The sequence below is a fragment of the Miniopterus natalensis genome, chromosome 22 (assembly GCF_054644295.1).
Source record: "Miniopterus natalensis isolate mMinNat1 chromosome 22, mMinNat1.hap1, whole genome shotgun sequence".
Taxonomy (NCBI): Eukaryota; Metazoa; Chordata; class Mammalia; order Chiroptera; family Miniopteridae; genus Miniopterus; species Miniopterus natalensis.
In genome coordinates this window covers 12,099,830-12,116,818 of record NC_142102.1, presented here as the reverse complement: position 1 = coordinate 12,116,818, position 16,989 = coordinate 12,099,830, and the positions used below count along the sequence as shown (strand labels likewise).

The window sequence follows — 16,989 nt, the reverse complement described above, 5'->3', positions numbered from 1 at the left end:
GATCTGAGAGTCAGGGGACTCTCCACCCGGGCCCTCGCTGGGGCTCCTGGGGCTCCTGGGGGCCCGCGACCCGCCCGAGGCCGGGAGACGCTCCCCAAGAGCCCCTCCAGGGGGACCCGGGCGCCGGGGGAAAGTCCAGACCCACGTGGGAAGCGCCGGCCCCGCAGAGCGGAAGCGAGGGATTCCGCTCACCCGGCCGGCGGCTTGGCGTCGCCTTAGTAACCACGACTTCCGGCGCCGACCGGAAGCCCGCGGAGTCGCTCCCCGGACGCCCGCCTGCGTCCGGGAGCCCAGCCCCTCGGGCGGCGCGGCCGGTGCTCCTCCCGCGGGACCCGCGGGCCCGGGCCACTCGCGGTCGGGCCGGGCAGGGCAGGGGCGGCGCATGGGCGGCGCATGGGCGCCATGGAGGCCTTCACGCGCTTCACCAACCAGACGCAGGGCCGCGACCGGCTCTTCAGGTGAGGCGGGCGCGCCCGGCAGGAGGGAGCCCGGCCGCCGCCCCCCGCGCGCTGCACCGCGGCCTCGGCGGGGCGAGCCCGCGGCCGGCGCCCCCTCTCCCGGCCGGGCCCGGGGCCCGGGGCCCGCGCCGCCTGCCGCCGCAGAGTCTCGGGCTGAGGCCGGGCCGGCGGCGGCGCGCTCCTCAGCCCCGCGTCCTTTAGGGCCCCGGGCGATGTCCGCTCGTTAAAAAAAAACCCACAAAAAACCGTAGTGACAGCGGCAGTTGGGGCTCAGTCCAAGCAAACACCCGAGTTAGGGCTGCGCGTGGGTCGAGCGGCTCTTCCTACCCCGCTGGGTGTGAAAGGCGCTGCGAACGGGCCGGCGAGGCCCCGGGGCGCTGTGCGGGCGGGTCGGGGCCCGCGCACCCCCTCGCCCCCCCCCCCCCCCCCCCCCCCCCCGGCTCACGGAGCGGGACCCGCGGGTGCTTCACCCCCCGGCTCACGGAGGGGGACCCGCGGGGCGAGGGCGGAGCTGCGAGGCTCCAGCTTCCACACCCGCTCCAGTCTCCCTACCGAGCCAGAGCGCCCTCCGCGTTGATTGGGAAGATTTGGTGGCATTATATGTACATATATATATACACACACACACACACACTCACACATATAGATGTATACACACACATATATATACACACACACGTATATATATATGTACGCAGAAGCCTCCAATCCGTGGACACAGACCTGCTCTATCGGTAGACTGCACCCTTCTCATTAATTGGAAAGATTTAAAGAATGGTTCCTTTATATATATATATATGTATACACACACACATATGTATATGTATGTGTGTGTATATATATATATATATATATATATATGCAGAAGCCTCCAATCCGTGGACACAGACCTGCTCTATCAGTAGACAGCACCCTTCTTGTTAATTGGAAAGATTTAAAGAATGGTTCCTTTTTATATATATACACACACACACACGCAGAAGCCTCCAATCCGTGGACACAGACCTGCTCTATCAGTAGACTGCCAAGTGCATTTTTTTTTTTTAAATATATCTTTATTGATTTCAGAGAGAGGAAAGGAGAGGGAGAGAGAGAGACATCAATGATGAGAGAGTCATTGATCGGCTGCCTAGCCCACAACCCAGGCATGTGACCCGCCCGGGAATCGAACCCCGATCTCCTGGATCCTAGGTCGATGCTCAACCGCTGAGCCACGCCCGGCCGGGCCCAAGTGCATTTAGATGTTCGGTCGTGGGGTGTAAAAGTTCTCATTTGTCATGTTTCTGTTAGTAAGGCATCGTTATTTGCAGTCGTGACGGTCATCGCTTTATTGGACATTTAGTGTGAAACGGGGGCCTGTATTTCATATAAAATAGTAATTAGCTTTGAAAGGCCAGTAGGCAAACGTAGTTGTGTATTGGTGTGTTTTTGGTCCTTATAAAAATAAAAATTAGGCAATGTCCAAACTGTGGACTTCTCATTGGGTTCTACTTTGAGCGTGTCTCCTGCCACATAAGTACTTGGTCAAGTCTATGGGCAAAAAGTTCATTTCAGAAATCGGGAGAATCATTCTGCACTCGAGAAGGTAACGACGGTGGATCTTTGCAGGCCTAGCACGAGGGGGGTTTCTGTGCAGTTTACCGCCATCACTGTACCCACTTCTCCATGCCAGCCTAAGGCCCTTCGAGGGGCTGTTCTCTGTGTCGTCGCGAGCTCGCCTTTGTTACCTTTGTGTTCATTTCCATCGTGGGCTCTACCCTTTGGCCCTGTGGAGTGACTGTTGCAGAATCTCGCTCTCGTAAGAGCTGCTTGCATGAGAAATGGCCTTGGAAACCCTGCCTTTGGCAAGACACGTTTCTCCTCCCCTCACATCATGAATCAAGTTTTATTTGGCGTGTAAATCGCTCCTTATTTTTTCTTTTTCTTTTTCCATTTCAGAGCCACTCAGTACACATGCATGTTGCTTAGATATTTGTTAGAGCCTAAAGCTGACAAAGAGAAGGTGGTAACGAAGCTCAAGAAGCTGGAGTCTAGTGTGAGCACTGGCCGCAAATGTAAGTACCCTGTCTCTTGAGGGACAGTGGCTCCTGCCGTGGATCCTCAGACTCTGCAGTTCACAGAATACTTTCTAGAACATTCATTTCTAGACATTCAGGTTCACTGATGAAGTCGACCAGTCTGTCTGCCCTCACGGAGCGACAGGTCTGAAAAGTTGACTGATTTTGTTCACGTCACTCACAAATACCTGCTGTGTTCACATTCGTTGCTGCCCCGTATCTTTCTGGTTAATCATAACCCGTGGGACACACGTCGTGTCAGTTCACCTGTAGTTCTCAGAATCACAGCGTGAGCTCCTGGCTCCTGGGAATGCTTTGTGACCCCTAGAACAGAATAGCTGTATCCTGGACTCCCTGCCTCTCCCCTTCTCTTGAGGGATTGCTGGGGCCAATGGATGGATACATTGCCTTAGACGGTTTGTGGCGTGGTTTCGTGTTAAGGGCAAAAAGTGAAGTCAGTGTTTTATGCTCATTTAATTCACTTCACCAGTAAGGTGTACTGGGAAATCCTGTGATTCTAGTAACAATTGTGTGCCCAACTCCTGGTTGGTTGAGAAGAACCAGGCTACAGCAGGTAAGCAGACGTCAGGGGGAATGTAGAAATCAGGTATTGAGCAATTATTTGTGAGCACCTGCTTCATGCAGGCATGGTCCTGGACTTTGTGGGAGCACTGAGATCACGTGGTACAAATAATGCTACTAGATTTAGCGCCAGATATGTTGGTAGGGGGAAGGAAAGGCATTCTGGAGGAGGTGGACCTAGAGGCGTGGCTAGTGAGAGGACGAAGAGGAGCGCTCTAGAAGGGTGGTTTCCTCTAGCAAAGGCCCAGGGCAAACAGTCCTGTGGAGGATCAGTGAGAAAACTAGTTTGGCGAGAGAAGACTTAAGTTGTCAAGCAGGGTGGGGTGAGCTTTTCTGGATGCTTTGAGGACCAAGAATAGAAGCTCTCAGATTCTTTAGCGTGTTGGAGCTCAGAGGTCCTTTAGAGGTCACCAGTCCTTCAAGTCCAGTTAGTGCAAGAGCCAGAACTGGAACCCAGGATTATTCATTCAATGCATATTTTGTTCTGCGTTATTTTTGATAAAATAATACCAAACATTCTTCTGAGATTATAAGTTTCCTGAAGGCAGCTACTTCAGAGCATTTGCTGAGTCTAAGGTACAGTCCTTTAAGGAAAGTTTAGGACGGTAACTCATTCTGAGTATCTGACTGATCCATAAATATTTGGTTGATACATCTCTGATTAATTGAATTACATGCTCAGATAAGAACTTGCCTTGCAATGGTTGCTTTAATTCAACCAGGAGTCACATAAGACAATATTATTAGTTGTTGTGTCCACTAGATCCTACTACCTTCACTTCTTGTGTAGTCTTCTCGACAGTAGGAGCCAGGGGGGGTTTGGACCAGAGAAATGGCAAGTCGATAATGGTGTTGTTTTTTTTAAAGCAACCTTTTATCTGGAAAGCAAATAAAAGGGATCAGACTCTCCAAGAGAATGTTGCCTCTGGGGTCCACGTTACCATAGTAGCTTCTGTGTAAAGAGGTAGAGGCTGGTAGCAGTCAGGTGGAACAGTGCTGACATGTGTCATAGGCAGTGCTAAGTGTGCACTTGACAGGGGCAGTCAAGTCAAAGAGCCACTGTCTGTGCCTTCCAGGGTCATGTTAGGTGTCCCAAACATACTGTAAAGTCTTTTTCCTTTCCTGAGCAAGGTCTGAGCCTCAAGTGACAGTTTGTTGTTAAAGACTGGTGCTGGCCTACCCCCCGATGCAGGGACCCTGCATTCCTGTCGTAGTGGTTCAATAACCGGTTACTGTCATGGATTCTCCTTGCAGGGTTCAGACTGGGAAATGTGGTGCACGCCGTACAGGCCACTCAGCAGAGCATTCACGCCACGGACCTGGTGCCCCGCCTGTGTCTGACACTCGCCAACCTGAACCGTGTGGTTTACTTCATCTGCGACACCGTCCTCTGGGTGAGGAGCGTGGGACTTGCCTCTGGCATCAACAAAGAGAAATGGCGGGTGTTGGCTGCGCGCCATTACTACTACTCTCTCCTACTGAGCCTGGCCAGGGATCTGTATGAAATCTCCCTGCAGATGGAGCAGGTCGCACAGGACAGGGCAAAGAAGGAGACGTCACCATCCCAGGATCCTCTGGGGTACAATGTGGCTGATGAGGAAACGGAATGGCTCCAGTCCTTCCTCCTGCTCTTGTTCCGCTCTCTGAGGAAGCACCCTCCCCTGCTGCTGGACACGGTGAAGAACCTCTGTGACATCCTGAACCCTTTGGACCAGTTGGGGATCTACAAGTCCAACGCTGGCGTCATTGGACTCGGGGGTCTTGTGTCCTCTGTGGCCGGCATCATCACCGTGGCCTGGCCTCACCTGAAGCTGAAGATCCACTGAGGCCATTCCAGGCTGCAGGCTCAGACCCCTTGGTGGAATGGACATTTGTGTGGGGCACAGACCATGTCAGCCTGTGCTTGAAGGCTTGTTCACAAGAGCATTTAGCCGCCTGGTATGTGAGCAGAGGCTGGGCCAAGAATGGAGAGGGGAGAACATGAAGATTTGCATATGTTTTCTGGAGTGCTGCGGTGACTTCTGAATTTCTGAGTATTTTCCCTTCGTCTAGCATTCATTGAGCCTCTCATGCACATAGTAAGAGCTTAGTGTTTGCTGAATGAATAAAAATGGAAAGAAAACAAATCTTTAAAAGGCCCAACTAATAAGTGAACACTAATATACAGTAACATTTGAGCTGCGTGCCTCACTGCTCTTGCACAACCACGGCAGGTCTGATTCCCAGCCCTCAGCTCAGGGCAGGCCCCTTCCTCCACAGAGGCCCATGGCAGGATGGGGCAGCTGGGCCTGTAGCCTGTGAAACTGCTCGCCCTGACATCACTGCACTCCTGTCCTGTCCTCTGTCTGGAAGTAGAACCAGAAACGCATCAGGAACCTCCAAGGTATATGTTGTGTCTTTAGGTGGTGCAGTGACTCAGCAGAAAGTCAGAAGCAGTAGAAGGAACTTGTAAAAGGAATGTGGACGTTCCCAGGGGGGACCTGTAGGTCACCTGTGACAGATGAGGGGACAGGTTTAAAAATGCTGAGGCCAGAGCCCCATTCCTCTGATTCTCAGTCCACTGTTCTTTCCATGACATTCCACTGTGTCCTGGTGGAGGGGGAGTGGAGACTGTCCAGAACCCTGTGCAGGAAGCCTCTTTGAGAACCTGTGTTGGTCAGTGGTTCCTCTTTTCTACAAAAATTAAAGCCATATTTAGACTTACCAGCTAGATTGTTTTATTTAAAGCCATATGACAATTTGGGCATTTCCACGTTAATTTTTATCAAAATTTATGCAGTTAAGTTTCATGAATATTCTGAACATAGGAGGTTTGCAGTTTTCTATGACCAGTCAGACTTCATATGTGTAGGGTGGCTGGGAGGTGTAGGGGCTGGTGAAGGGGACACTGGAATATTGAGTGGCGGCTGCTTACGCATGCCCCTGCTTCCTGTCTTGGGTGTAGGGTTCTTCTCTGTGATTACAGACCCTCTAACCTGCGGGAGGTGACGTAGAGAAGGGGGGCAACCTCAGCCCTGCCCATGAAGCTGTCGCGTTGAGTGGCAGAGAGAAGACGTATGCACTAAATAAATTTCCCCTAAATGCAGTTGAGCTTTGTGGAAACTAGACTCAGGTCCCCGACTCTGTTTTCAAAGTGATCAAAATACAGGATTTGACGAAGAACATTTTGGTAATTTGGAGAGAGATGTAAGCTACTAGATCAGGGCAAATAAGTCGTTTAAACAACTCTTTTTACCTTGTGTAGGTCCTGTACCATAATAGGTTAAGTACATCTGATTAAATTTCTAGACAAAATGGACTCGCGTTTCTGTGACTGTGTTCTGGGCCTGGAGGAGAGTTCCCAGGAAGGCGACGGGGAGGACCTTAAGCAGAGCTGTCACGGTGGGTGGGGTGAGCTGGTGCATGAGCTCTCCCCTGGAAGACCCCTGCTGAGGAGGAGGGCAGAGGGGGTTTAGACGTAGGACGCCTGGGTTGAAATAGGCCCCTGAGATCTCATCGAGGCTGCTACCCAGAGGGGGTCCTCTCAGCCCCACCAGTGGGGTTTTGGCTTCTGCCTGGAGGCATGTTTTGTGGTATCCGTGGTAGGACCTTTGTCCTTTCTGAGTTACGGTGGGCCGTGGGAGTTTGGGGAATGCGCCACTTCTAGAATTTGTGAAAAGCTAGGATGCATGTGCCCCGGTACTTCCCTCTCCGTGCATCTCTCTCCTTTTTAACTAACACCCCCCCCACCTCAAGCCTCCACATTCACGAGCAGTTCAAAAACCAAGATGTTCCTGATGGATGTACAAGCAGGCCATTCGCAACAGGCCCCGTTCCCTGAGAACTTAACTCATTCAGCGTTTGAGAGCCTTGCTTAGTTTTGGGGTCCACTGTGCACAGATGACAAAGCCCCTGTGCTCCTGTGGTGCTGGTGGCAGTGGAGGGGGGTGGCAGGCAGATAGGGAGAAGGGAACTATGTCCTTGAAGCTGCTCATGGAAAGCAGACACTTCTCAAGGGACTCCCGGGCCTTTCACCTCGCTCACCTCTCACCCACATCCTGGCCTCGTGGCACCGCGGCCAGAGGACCAGCTCTGTCAGCAGAGCTCCCAGGCACCGGGCCCTCTCCTCCCTCTGGCCCGCAGCCACCTCTCCAGAGGCTGCAAGCTGCCCTTTGGCCCAGGTTTGCTCTCCAGACACAGCCCCTTGGCTAATCCACCCTGAACTTCGCAGCGAGGGCAGAGGCCGCTCTAGCTACCTCCCCTCCTCTCCCTTGCTGCCTTTCATGTCTGAAGTCCAGTTGGACCCATAAGTATTAAACACATCAGATACTACTCCCTGCTGGACTCTCCCTCTCCTGACTCAGTCCCTGCTTTATTGTGTCACAGGTACAGGCTTGATGACCAAGGACCTATCGCGGAGCTCAGTTTCCCCCCACCCTCTGCCTCTCTCTCCATTGCCCACAGCGTACAACTCAGAGAGTCAACAATGGACACAGTTCTACCAACAACGAGGGAAGTGAGTGTTGTCTGCTCCTGCCCATTTTAACTGAAAGGCCCTTCTCAGTCGGTCTGGACACCATGGCTTACACCACAGTCCTCCCTCCATCCTTTGTGGGCAGGAACTGGACCTCGGGCCCGGCCTGACCCATTGCTAAAGAAGGCGTGCGAGGCAACAGTTCTTGGTTGTTGACCAGTAGCAGGATCTTGGTCAGTGCTCGCTTTTCCAGACTCGACCACGTCCAGCTGGCTCTCCAGTGGCATATTCTGGTGGCAGCTTAGGCCAGGTGGAGTTCAGTAAGCTTCCTTGAAGTCTAAGAATTGACAGGATTGAAATTGCCCCCTCCAAGGCTAGACTGGCAGGGAGCCGACCCAAGCTCTGGCTCTCTCCCTCACCGAGCAGCCTCTCCTCGTAACCAGAGGGGCACATCCAGGTGAACTCTGGTTCCTGTGTGGGATTAGCTATCACTGTTCAAAATCCGCTCCTGACAGTACATGAGGGAAGGGGGAAAATGGGTTGAAAACAGCCCCACAGGACCCTCTGAAAGAGGAGCCAAAGGTTATAGAGCTTCCGAGTTTAGTGGTATATATCCCAGCACCTTCCTTCTAGAAAACAGGGTTTTGAGAACTGGGGGCCAGAAACACGCTATAGAACCAATATTTCATGATTCTGGAATAATGACTCCTCTGAGCCTGAATCCCCTTCAGCTCTGCCATCTACCTCCCTCCCAGTTGGCTCAGTCTTCCAGAAGTTGGGATATGCCCGGGGGACCCTGGGTCAAATAACCATGACAATCGACTGACTAAGCTTTCTCTTCTCCTCTGCCCTCCTCTAGCTGGGAGGTGTTCATAGCATTGCCCAAGACTCCTCGGAGCAGCTGGGATCGTTTCTGCCGGAGGAGACACTCTGCAGCCCAGGCTCTGGGACGGAGGCATCAGCTAGAGTGAGTGCGGGGGTCCTGGGACACCTGCCTTACCTGGTTGGTTTCTGAGAGAGAAAGGAAAAGACGTTGAGGGTCAGGGTCTCCTGGGAATTTTTACTATGGACAAAGAGACCGGCAAGAGTTCTGAGTCGATAGTCTGGGGCCACTCGCTTTTCCAGAGCACAGCCAGAATAGCTGGTTTTAAGAGGGACTGCTTTCTCGCTCAGTTGAGCATAGAAGGAAGTACTGGCAGAGATGCTTGCTTAAAAGGAGGAATTAATGCAGAACTTTATCTTTAAAAAAATATATATATGTTTTTATTGATTTTAGAGAGAGAGGAAGGGAGAGGGAGAGATGGAACATCAATGATGAGGGAGTCATTGATCAGCTGCCTCACACCCCCTACCAGGGGATTGAGCCCGCAACCCAGGCATGTGCCCTGCCCGGGAATTAACCAGCGCCCTTTCGGTGTACAGGACGATGCCCAACCAACTGAGCCACACCGGCCAGGGCCAGAGCTTTTTCATTCAAAGAAAAAAAAGACTAAACCTGAAACCTAGCCTAATGCCTCCTGTTCCAGGCACTGAGCTCCCAGGCAGCCTGGGCCCGTTTGGAGGCCACGAGGGGTAGAGACTGGCCCTGTGCGTCTGAGGCTGAGGTTTGCTCACTGGCCGGGGCCTTCTGCTTTGCAGCTTGAGGAGCTACGATGGCAGTTAACAAGGGCCCCGCCTTGCCGGATGGAGACTGCCCTGTAAGTAATGTGGGTGTAAGTGAGGTGGGAGAGGGCATGGGCCGAGGAAGCAGCCGGGAGGGGAGGCTCGGGGCCTGGAGCAGGACATGTCTAGAGGACACTAAAGTTCATTCACCGTTAGGTCTTAGTTACTCTCACCCTCACTGTTTTGCAGGGGACTTTTAGAGGACCTGGTGGGGTGGGTGGGGGGAGGAAGATGCCTGTTAAAAACTAAGGCCTTTGGAAAGAACTGGAATGCCGGCTGGGAGGGAGAGGAGACAGGAGCTGCTGTATTCCAAACCCAGGTGCAGAGCCGCTGTGTGCTGCGACCCAGGCTGTTCGTGGCGTGGTGCGGGACAGTGGCGCCTCGCAGGCACACAGCGCTCTGCCTGCACTACTGCACGCGGGGCGGGTGAGGGGCAGCGTGTCCAGTGCTGTGTGTCGGCCCGGTTTCCATGGGACCTGGATGGTTTGACATGTTGGATGTCCCTGATAACCTCCCGACAAGGCCCCTCTGGTTTAGACACGGTTCCAACTGTGAACCCGCGCAACACTCCCCCTGTCCCACGTTAGCTTTAACTGCCCTTTGCCCTGGGAATCTGACAGCAGGTGCATGGGGGGCATCCCAGGCTGTGGGGCCAGCATGACAGGCGGGACCAGAGAAATGTTTACATAAAGTCTCCAAACTAATATGGACAGAAACTCTGTATCAGCCGGCGTAAGTGGGGTGGGCTGGAGCCTGGGGGACAGCAGCAGCCTCGGCAGCCCTGCAGAGCTGGGTTGTGACCAGAGGAGCCCACAGGCTGGCTCCTGTTTCTCTGGGGGAAGTCCAGAGACCACTGAGGCCTGGCTTCCTCCTAGGTCCCTTGGACCCAGGCTGGCCCCACCAGTGGGCTCTGTGGCCATGGGGCAGCCTTCCGGGGGGCTGGGAGAGGAAGGTGGGACAACTCAAACACCTTCATCCCCTGCCAGGAGCAGGAGAACGTGCTGCAGCGGGTCCTGCAGCTGCCCGTGGTGAGTGGCACCTGCGAGTGCGTCCAGAAGACCTACACCAGCACCAAGGAGGCCCACCCGTTGGTGGCCTCTGTGTGCAATGCCTACGAGAAGGGCGTGCAGGGCGCCAGCAGCCTGGCCGCCTGGAGCATGGAGCCGGTGGTCCGCAGGCTGTCCACGCAGTGTGAGTCCTTGTGGCCATCGGAGGTCGCCGCCTGTTCCATGTGCTCACTGCCTGCCTGCCAGCTCGTGTGTCCACCTGTCAGTCTGTCTGATCATCTGATAGCTTGCTTGTCTGCTTACGTGCCTGTCTGACTCATTGCAGTCTTCTCATCTGCAGATGTGGCTGATGGAACTATAGAGACGCAGATGTAGATGTAGATCTTCTCTCACCTGTAGATGCCCAGCTGGTATCTTGCAAGATAACTGGTGGGCAGGAGGGATGGGCAGAGCTGTGTGCACAATGCAAGGGAGTGGGGCCCATGGCAGGTCAGACGCCCACTTCAGCTCCCAACCCAGCTGCACGAAGTAGCAGAGTCCGGCACAGAGGCAGGGGCAGCAGGCAACAGGGCTGGGGGAATGGAGGGCCAGGGATGCCCTCTGGGCCCAGCGGCAGATGGTGCCAGCTCGTGACAGGCAGGGGCAGCAGAGAGCTATCAGCCAGGGCCCTGGAGGGGCAGGACAATCCTCCCTGCAGGCTTTTCAGACCTGCCGCTATCAAATTGTTCTGCCCCCATTTGAAAACGTGGTCTCCAAGGCCCAGCTCTGAACAGGGTTGAGGGAGATTCCAGCAGCACCAAGAGTCCAGGGCTTTCCACCATCCTGATTAGAGAGTCATGGGGGTCTGAGGAGTCCGCACAGCCAACAGGAGAGGACAGGTGTGAGGGGGGCACAGGCCCTGGGCCGCCTCCCTGCCTACACGCCCCTCAGATATTTTCCGGGTCTCTTTTTGCCCAATTAGAAGACGGCCACGTCATCTGGGCTCTACTAAAACCTTTGTGAAGAAAACTAAGATACCTGGAGATATATATATATGTATATAGGAAAGAGTATATATAAATAGCCTCTAAAACTAATCCCCAGGATCACGGCTGCAGAGCTTGTCCCCACAGCCTCTGAGCACCTCTCCTTTCTCTGCCCTGTGACCCTCTGCCCAGTGTTGACCATCCTCACTCCTGGAGGGTAAAGGAAATGCCATGGACGGTCCGGGGCCTGTGCTGGCTGTGGCTGGGAGTCTGTCACCACTGGAACTGGTCCCACGGCGGCCCAGCCCAGGGCCCTGCTGCCCCTCCTCTCCCACCTCTGCTCCACCTTGTGTTTGTTGCTGATACACATAGCTTCTGTCACTTTTTCCAGGCACCGTTAATCCACACTTGACAGCGAGGTAGGCAGGCTGTGACTCACCTGGAGCCACACACTGTAGATGTGGTCCCGGGGCTGGGTGCAGGTCTGCCTGAGTCCAGTTCCCACACAAATGGCAGAAGCCAGCCTGGTCTCCAGCAGTCCCAGCAGACAGGGGGCTGGAGGTGGCCTTGGGCCTCAGGCTCGTGATGCTCCGGAGAAAGCAGGGCTGGGGGGTCTGAGGGCTCCGGGGGCCTTCCTCGGCACTGCTGGGTTCTCGCAGTGTGGGGAGGGCTCACCCCACCATGGCCCTTTGCTTCCAGTCACAGCTGCCAATGAGCTGGCCTGCCGGGGCCTGGACCACCTGGAGGAGAAGATCCCAGCCCTGCAGTACCCTCCTGAAAAGGTGAGCCCTCTCTTCTTTCACACCCTGTGGTCTCTGCCTCTTGGGAGGGGAGGGTGCGGGCTGTGGATGCTGTGGCCCGGGGGCTTTCGTTTCTGGGGCGAGCGCTCTCCGGGCCTGGTGGCAGCTGCCTGCCCCTTAGGCCACACAGCATGCTTCTCCCGCTCCCTGTGGAGCCAAATGAAGGCAGGCTTGTGGCACCAGCAGGTACCAGATGGGCCCCCCATTCCTGACACCCCCTCCTTGAGACACCCTGTGGGCCTGTGTGGTACCAAGTGGTGACTGTAGGCACCTGAGATCCTGGTCACACTTGTAGACCCCAGGACTGCAGTCTCATGTCCTCAAGATCCAACCCTTTATGGGACCATGAACCCATAAAAAGTCACTTCACCTGGATACATGGTCATTGGGTGTTTGCTGTGGTAACAGCAGGTCAGGTGCTTTTGGGGAGTAAGTCTCTGACCTTGTCCATTAATCCAGGTGCCCAGATATTGGTGCCAGTCCCCCTGGCCTTTAAACGTGTCTGACCCTCCCCCCACTCCCCCAGATTGCCTCGGAGCTGAAGGGCACCATCTCCACCCGCCTGCGCAGCGCCCGGAACAGCATCAGTGTGCCCATCGCCAGTACTTCCGACAAGGTCCTGGGGGCTGCTCTGGCCAGCTGCGAGCTCGCCTGGGGGGTGGCCAAAGACACTGCCGAGTATGCTGCCAACACCCGAGCCGGCCGGCTGGCCTCTGGAGGGGCCGACCTGGCCCTGGGTGGTGTGGAGAAGGTGGTTGAGTACCTCCTCCCTCCAGACAAGGAAGAGTCAGGTATATGCCCGTAGGGGCTGCTGGACCCACCCTGGGGAGCGAGTGGGCCCCTGGGAATTAGCAAAATGGGTGAGGGCTCGTCCAGCCACTGCTCGGGAGCAGGGGGATCCAGGGGGTTTTCAGACGCACCCGTCCTCACTCAGCCCCTCTCCCCATTTGTAAGTAGAGAATCACCATGAGCCCGGTGGAGCTGGGGCAACAGCTGTCCAGCCCTAGACACAGCCCAGTTTCCCTGCTCCTCTGACCTGCTCTCCCTCCTCTCCCCCCAACTTCAACCCAGCCCCTGCTCCAGGATGCCAGCAGGCCCAGAAATCCCCCAAGACCAAGCCAAGCCTTGTGAGCAGGGTTGGGAACCTGGCCAACACCCTCTCTCGACACACGCTCCAGACCACAGCGCAGGTGCTGAAGCAGGGCCACGCCCTGGCCATGTGGATCCCAGGTGTGGCACCCCTGGTGAGTGCCCTGAGCTCAGGCTGAACCCCAGCCTGGGCTGGGACTTCAGGTCTGAGGACAAGAGGACTCGCAGGGCCAGTCTTCCAGGCTGCAGGGGGAGAAAGTCCAGGATGTGAGCTGAGGGCAGGCCTGCCTTGCCAGGGTGGTCCTCCCCCCCCATTTCTGTCTCTCCCATTCTCCCACTGGGTCCCATCCCTCTTCATTTCCCCAGTTGGGCCTCTCGCTGGGGGACCTCCTACCTGTCAGGGAGCAGAGACCCCCTCCCCAGCTGCTGTCCAGCACTAGGGAGTGTCACCTGGAAATAAACAAGGCATGAATCCATTCTGGGGAGAGGCCCCCAGCTGGACAGTGTCCCTAATTGCCTCCAAGTTTCCAGTTTCCCTTCTGGAGGCTTCTAAGTTGCATCCCTCTGCACTGGAGGTAGAGCTGCCTGTCCCAGGCTCAGGGAGGGGTGCCTTCTCTCCTCCCTTGTCTCTGTGTATTTCAGCAGAGAGGGGCGGGATTTTTTCATAAGGAACTTTAGTAAGAAACTAAGGTCAGTGTTAGAGCATGAAGGTCAGCAACACGTTTCAGCCATCGTCAGGCCAGAAGGTGGTCACCGTTGGGGTACTGACGGCCCGGCACAGGTGGCTCTTGCATGGTTGAAAGTGGTCTCGGTCTTGACCTGTGCTGGTTACTCAGGTGTGTGCACTTGGTGTCACTTGCCACTCGTTCAATGAGGAGTTTCAAGCACCGTCCACTGGGGCTAGGCCCTGTCCCCCCACCCCTGGCCCTGGGGCTGAGGCTGAGGCACTTTGGCTGCTGGGCCGTAAAGCCAGAGGCCACCTCCTTGGCTCCTCAGAACAGCCTGGCCCAGTGGAGTGCGTCAGCGGCCATGCAGGTGGTGTCCCGGCGGCGGGAGAGCGAGGTGCGGGTGCCCTGGCTGCACAACCTGGCCACCGCCTACGAGGAAGCCCAGGATGACCAGACAGACAGCGAGGCAGAGGAGACCAAGGAAGACGAACAGGAGGAGGAGGCTGCGGAGCAGTTCAGCGAGGTGAGAGCCCAGCTGACCGCGTCCCACAGCCCAGAGGTCAGGAGCAGAGGCCCGGCCAACAGCACTGCACGCCATTGTCTCAGCTGACCCTCACACCAGCCGTCACGTAGACAGGGCAGAGACTGTTGTCCCCACTGCAGAAGACGAGACAGGTTCAGAGAGGGGGAGTGACCTGCCCAAGGCCATACAGCTAGCAGCAGAGCCAGGTGCCCACGCTCTTTCCCCTCTAGGTCTGGGGATGGAGGGGAGGGAAAAGGAGGGGCCAGGGAATTGCTGCAGGAGGCGCTGACCTTGCTCTGGCCCCCAGGTAGCAGCCCCGCCCCGCCCGCAGGGCATCCTGGGCAGCACGGTGCACACCCTGCAGAAGGCTGTCCGGGGCACCATCTCGGCTGTGCTGTGGGCACCTAAAGCTGTGCTGGGCACTGCAGGGAGGGTGCTGCACCTCACACCGGCCCCCGCCATCTCCTCGACCAAGGGGAGGGCCATGTCCCTGTCAGAAGCCCTGAAGGGGGTCACAGACAACGTGGTGGACACAGTGGTGAACTATGTGCCGGTGAGTATCCGCCCCCCTCCTCCTCCCCTGGGGCCTGGACAGGTCAGAAAGCAGATTCCCTGTGGGGCTGCCGCTGTCCCCATCTCCTGGGGATCCTGTGATCCTCAGGGCTGAGGAGCAGGCTGATCTGCTGAGGCCTTGGCTGGGGCAGTGTGGGGGCTGCTCTTAGCCCACAGCTTAGGCCCCAGGACGGGTCAGGTAGCCACTGAGCTCCCGCTGAAAGACCCCTGAAGGAGGCACCAGGGGTCCAGAATCTTTTTGGGAGGGCCGGCCTTGCCTTGGGCTTTGGACTCCCGTCTCCCCTGCGCGCCCCATCCCCCTGTGCCAGAGGCCCTGTGCCCTGCTAATGGCTGCTCCTGGGAGGCGGGGACTCGGGGGTGGTGGGCGGGAGGCTCAAGGCAGATGAAACCCGGCCCTGAAGGGCTGCCTGGCCCTCAGCTCCCCAGGTTGTCACTGATGGAGCCCGAGAGCGAGTTCCAGAACATCGAGACCGAGCGCAGGGCGTCTGCAGCGCCGCCAGCCGGCCCGGAGGCCACATCGCGCTGGGCGCAGCACCGAGGCAGCCTGCGCAGCATGAGGGGGCCAGGCCTGGAGGACCGAGGGGACCTGCCCGCCGCGCTGCGCTCGTCTTTCCCGGGCGGGCCCCGCGAGAAGCCGGCGCGCAGGGTCAGCGACAGCTTCTTCCGGCCCAGCGTCATGGAGCCCATCCTGGGCCGCGCGCAGTACAGCCAGCTGCGCAAGAAGAGCTGAGCGCCCAGCGCCCGGTGCGCTGCCCAGCGCCGCGCCCAGGGAGCCAGGGCCTGTGGCGCCAGCAAGTAAGAAGCTACGCATCCGAGAGAGTTGACTTCGTCAGAGTAGCCCCCTGGGCACCCTGAGCCTCGCACGTCATCTTTTGAGTATCTTTTTGGGGCTAAGCCTGCAGCCAATTTTTAAGAAAAATAAGAGCAGCACCCTGCTTTGATTGTCCCGTGTTTTTTTTTTTACTAAAAGATTAATTGCTTGACTTGATGCCTCACTTCTTTAATCAGACTTGTGGCCAAGTGACATTTGACTGTTTCCAAGGTTTAGATCCACCCTCGTAGACAAATACTTGCCACCAAAGAGTTACGTGTTGCTAACCTGAAGGTCCCACCGAGCAGGAGTTGTGGACATATTTTTAAGCTCAGAGGTCCCTGAGTGTGCAGCTTCTCGGGGGGCTACTTTGAAGGAACAGCCGTCGGGTGTAAAAGCTCTCTCGTGTTTATGTGAAATACCGGCGTCACTTTGTGCGTACCCAGTACCGCGCGTCTTCACCGGCTGGGTCCCGGCCGTGCTCATAGCGCCACCTCCTGGCTCAGCACATCCATTGGCACCCTTCCTGCCTCACCTCCACCTGTGCCTTCAGCTGCCTTTCAACCCTTTGGAAAGCTGGCATCCTGGTGTGTGCCCTAGAAAGTCTACACTACTTAGAGCACCCCAAGCTCTATTTTTGAAAATGCTAATATTCAGTAAATCTCAGAAATGTATACCTATAATTTAAAGTTCAAACACTGCAAGAGGGTGCGTGTCTTCCCCCTTGAGGTCCCGGTTCCCCTTCACCCAAACAACCAGGGTGCCAGTCTCCTGTGCCGGGGTCCAGCTCCAGGCTGTGCATGTGCACACGTGCGTGCAGGTACTTCCCGCTCGGCCCTCACAGCGCACCTTAGGCACCCAGAGTCCTCGCTCCTTTCAGTGGCCACCTAGCAAGTGCCTCATCATGTAACTGAGTTGACCAGTCCCCCAACCAGGGGCTCTTTTTTTTTTTTTTTGCTACTGCAAACAGTACCACAATAAATGTCCTTACACAGAACGGCTCGTGTACGTGTGTGGATATATCCATGGGGTGACCTTATCACTTGGAACTGTCACTTGATGGGCATAAGCGTATCTGCGTCTAAATCGTCACGTAAAGCCGAGCAGGCTTCCAAACAGGGCTGTGTCCTTACGATATCCGTCTGCAGCGGCACCTCTGCCTTTTCTATCCGAAGGTGATGGCAGAGAAGGGGAGAGGCCAGGCCCGCTGTCCCATTGCCGCTGTCAGCCTGCCCCGGGGCCCCCTCCCTCTGGTCCCTCTGCTAGCTGAGGTGACACATGACCACCTGGTTCAAGCCGCCTGGCCTTGTGAGTTCTGTCCCTCCAGGGTGAGGGTTTCCT

At 56.1% G+C, this 16,989-nt stretch overlaps 2 protein-coding genes across 3 annotated transcripts; both read left to right on the top strand.

Annotated features, from left to right (window-relative positions):
* The first annotated feature begins 398 nt into the window (after nucleotides 1-398).
* PEX11A (peroxisomal biogenesis factor 11 alpha) lies at nucleotides 399-5,480 on the top strand. Of its 2 annotated transcripts, XM_087829253.1 has the most exons (4): nucleotides 402-458; nucleotides 2,067-2,256; nucleotides 2,397-2,512; nucleotides 4,352-5,480. In XM_087829253.1, exons 3-4 carry the CDS (start codon nucleotides 2,416-2,418, stop codon nucleotides 4,921-4,923), a joined length of 669 nt encoding a protein of 222 aa, XP_087685379.1. In that variant the 5' UTR covers nucleotides 402-458; nucleotides 2,067-2,256; nucleotides 2,397-2,415; the 3' UTR covers nucleotides 4,924-5,480. The 2 variants fall into 2 exon arrangements, with proteins under 2 accessions (XP_087685378.1, XP_087685379.1); XM_087829252.1 differs by lacking the exon at nucleotides 2,067-2,256 and having other exon boundaries at nucleotides 399-458.
* PLIN1 (perilipin 1) lies at nucleotides 5,438-15,820 on the top strand. The gene is made up of 11 exons (XM_016217170.2): nucleotides 5,438-5,480; nucleotides 7,541-7,592; nucleotides 8,410-8,517; nucleotides 9,189-9,247; nucleotides 10,199-10,403; nucleotides 11,884-11,966; nucleotides 12,511-12,775; nucleotides 13,056-13,228; nucleotides 14,070-14,264; nucleotides 14,572-14,817; nucleotides 15,256-15,820. Exons 4-11 carry the CDS (start codon nucleotides 9,203-9,205, stop codon nucleotides 15,565-15,567), a joined length of 1,524 nt encoding a protein of 507 aa, XP_016072656.2. The 5' UTR covers nucleotides 5,438-5,480; nucleotides 7,541-7,592; nucleotides 8,410-8,517; nucleotides 9,189-9,202; the 3' UTR covers nucleotides 15,568-15,820.
* The last annotated feature ends 1,169 nt before the right edge of the window (nucleotides 15,821-16,989 follow it).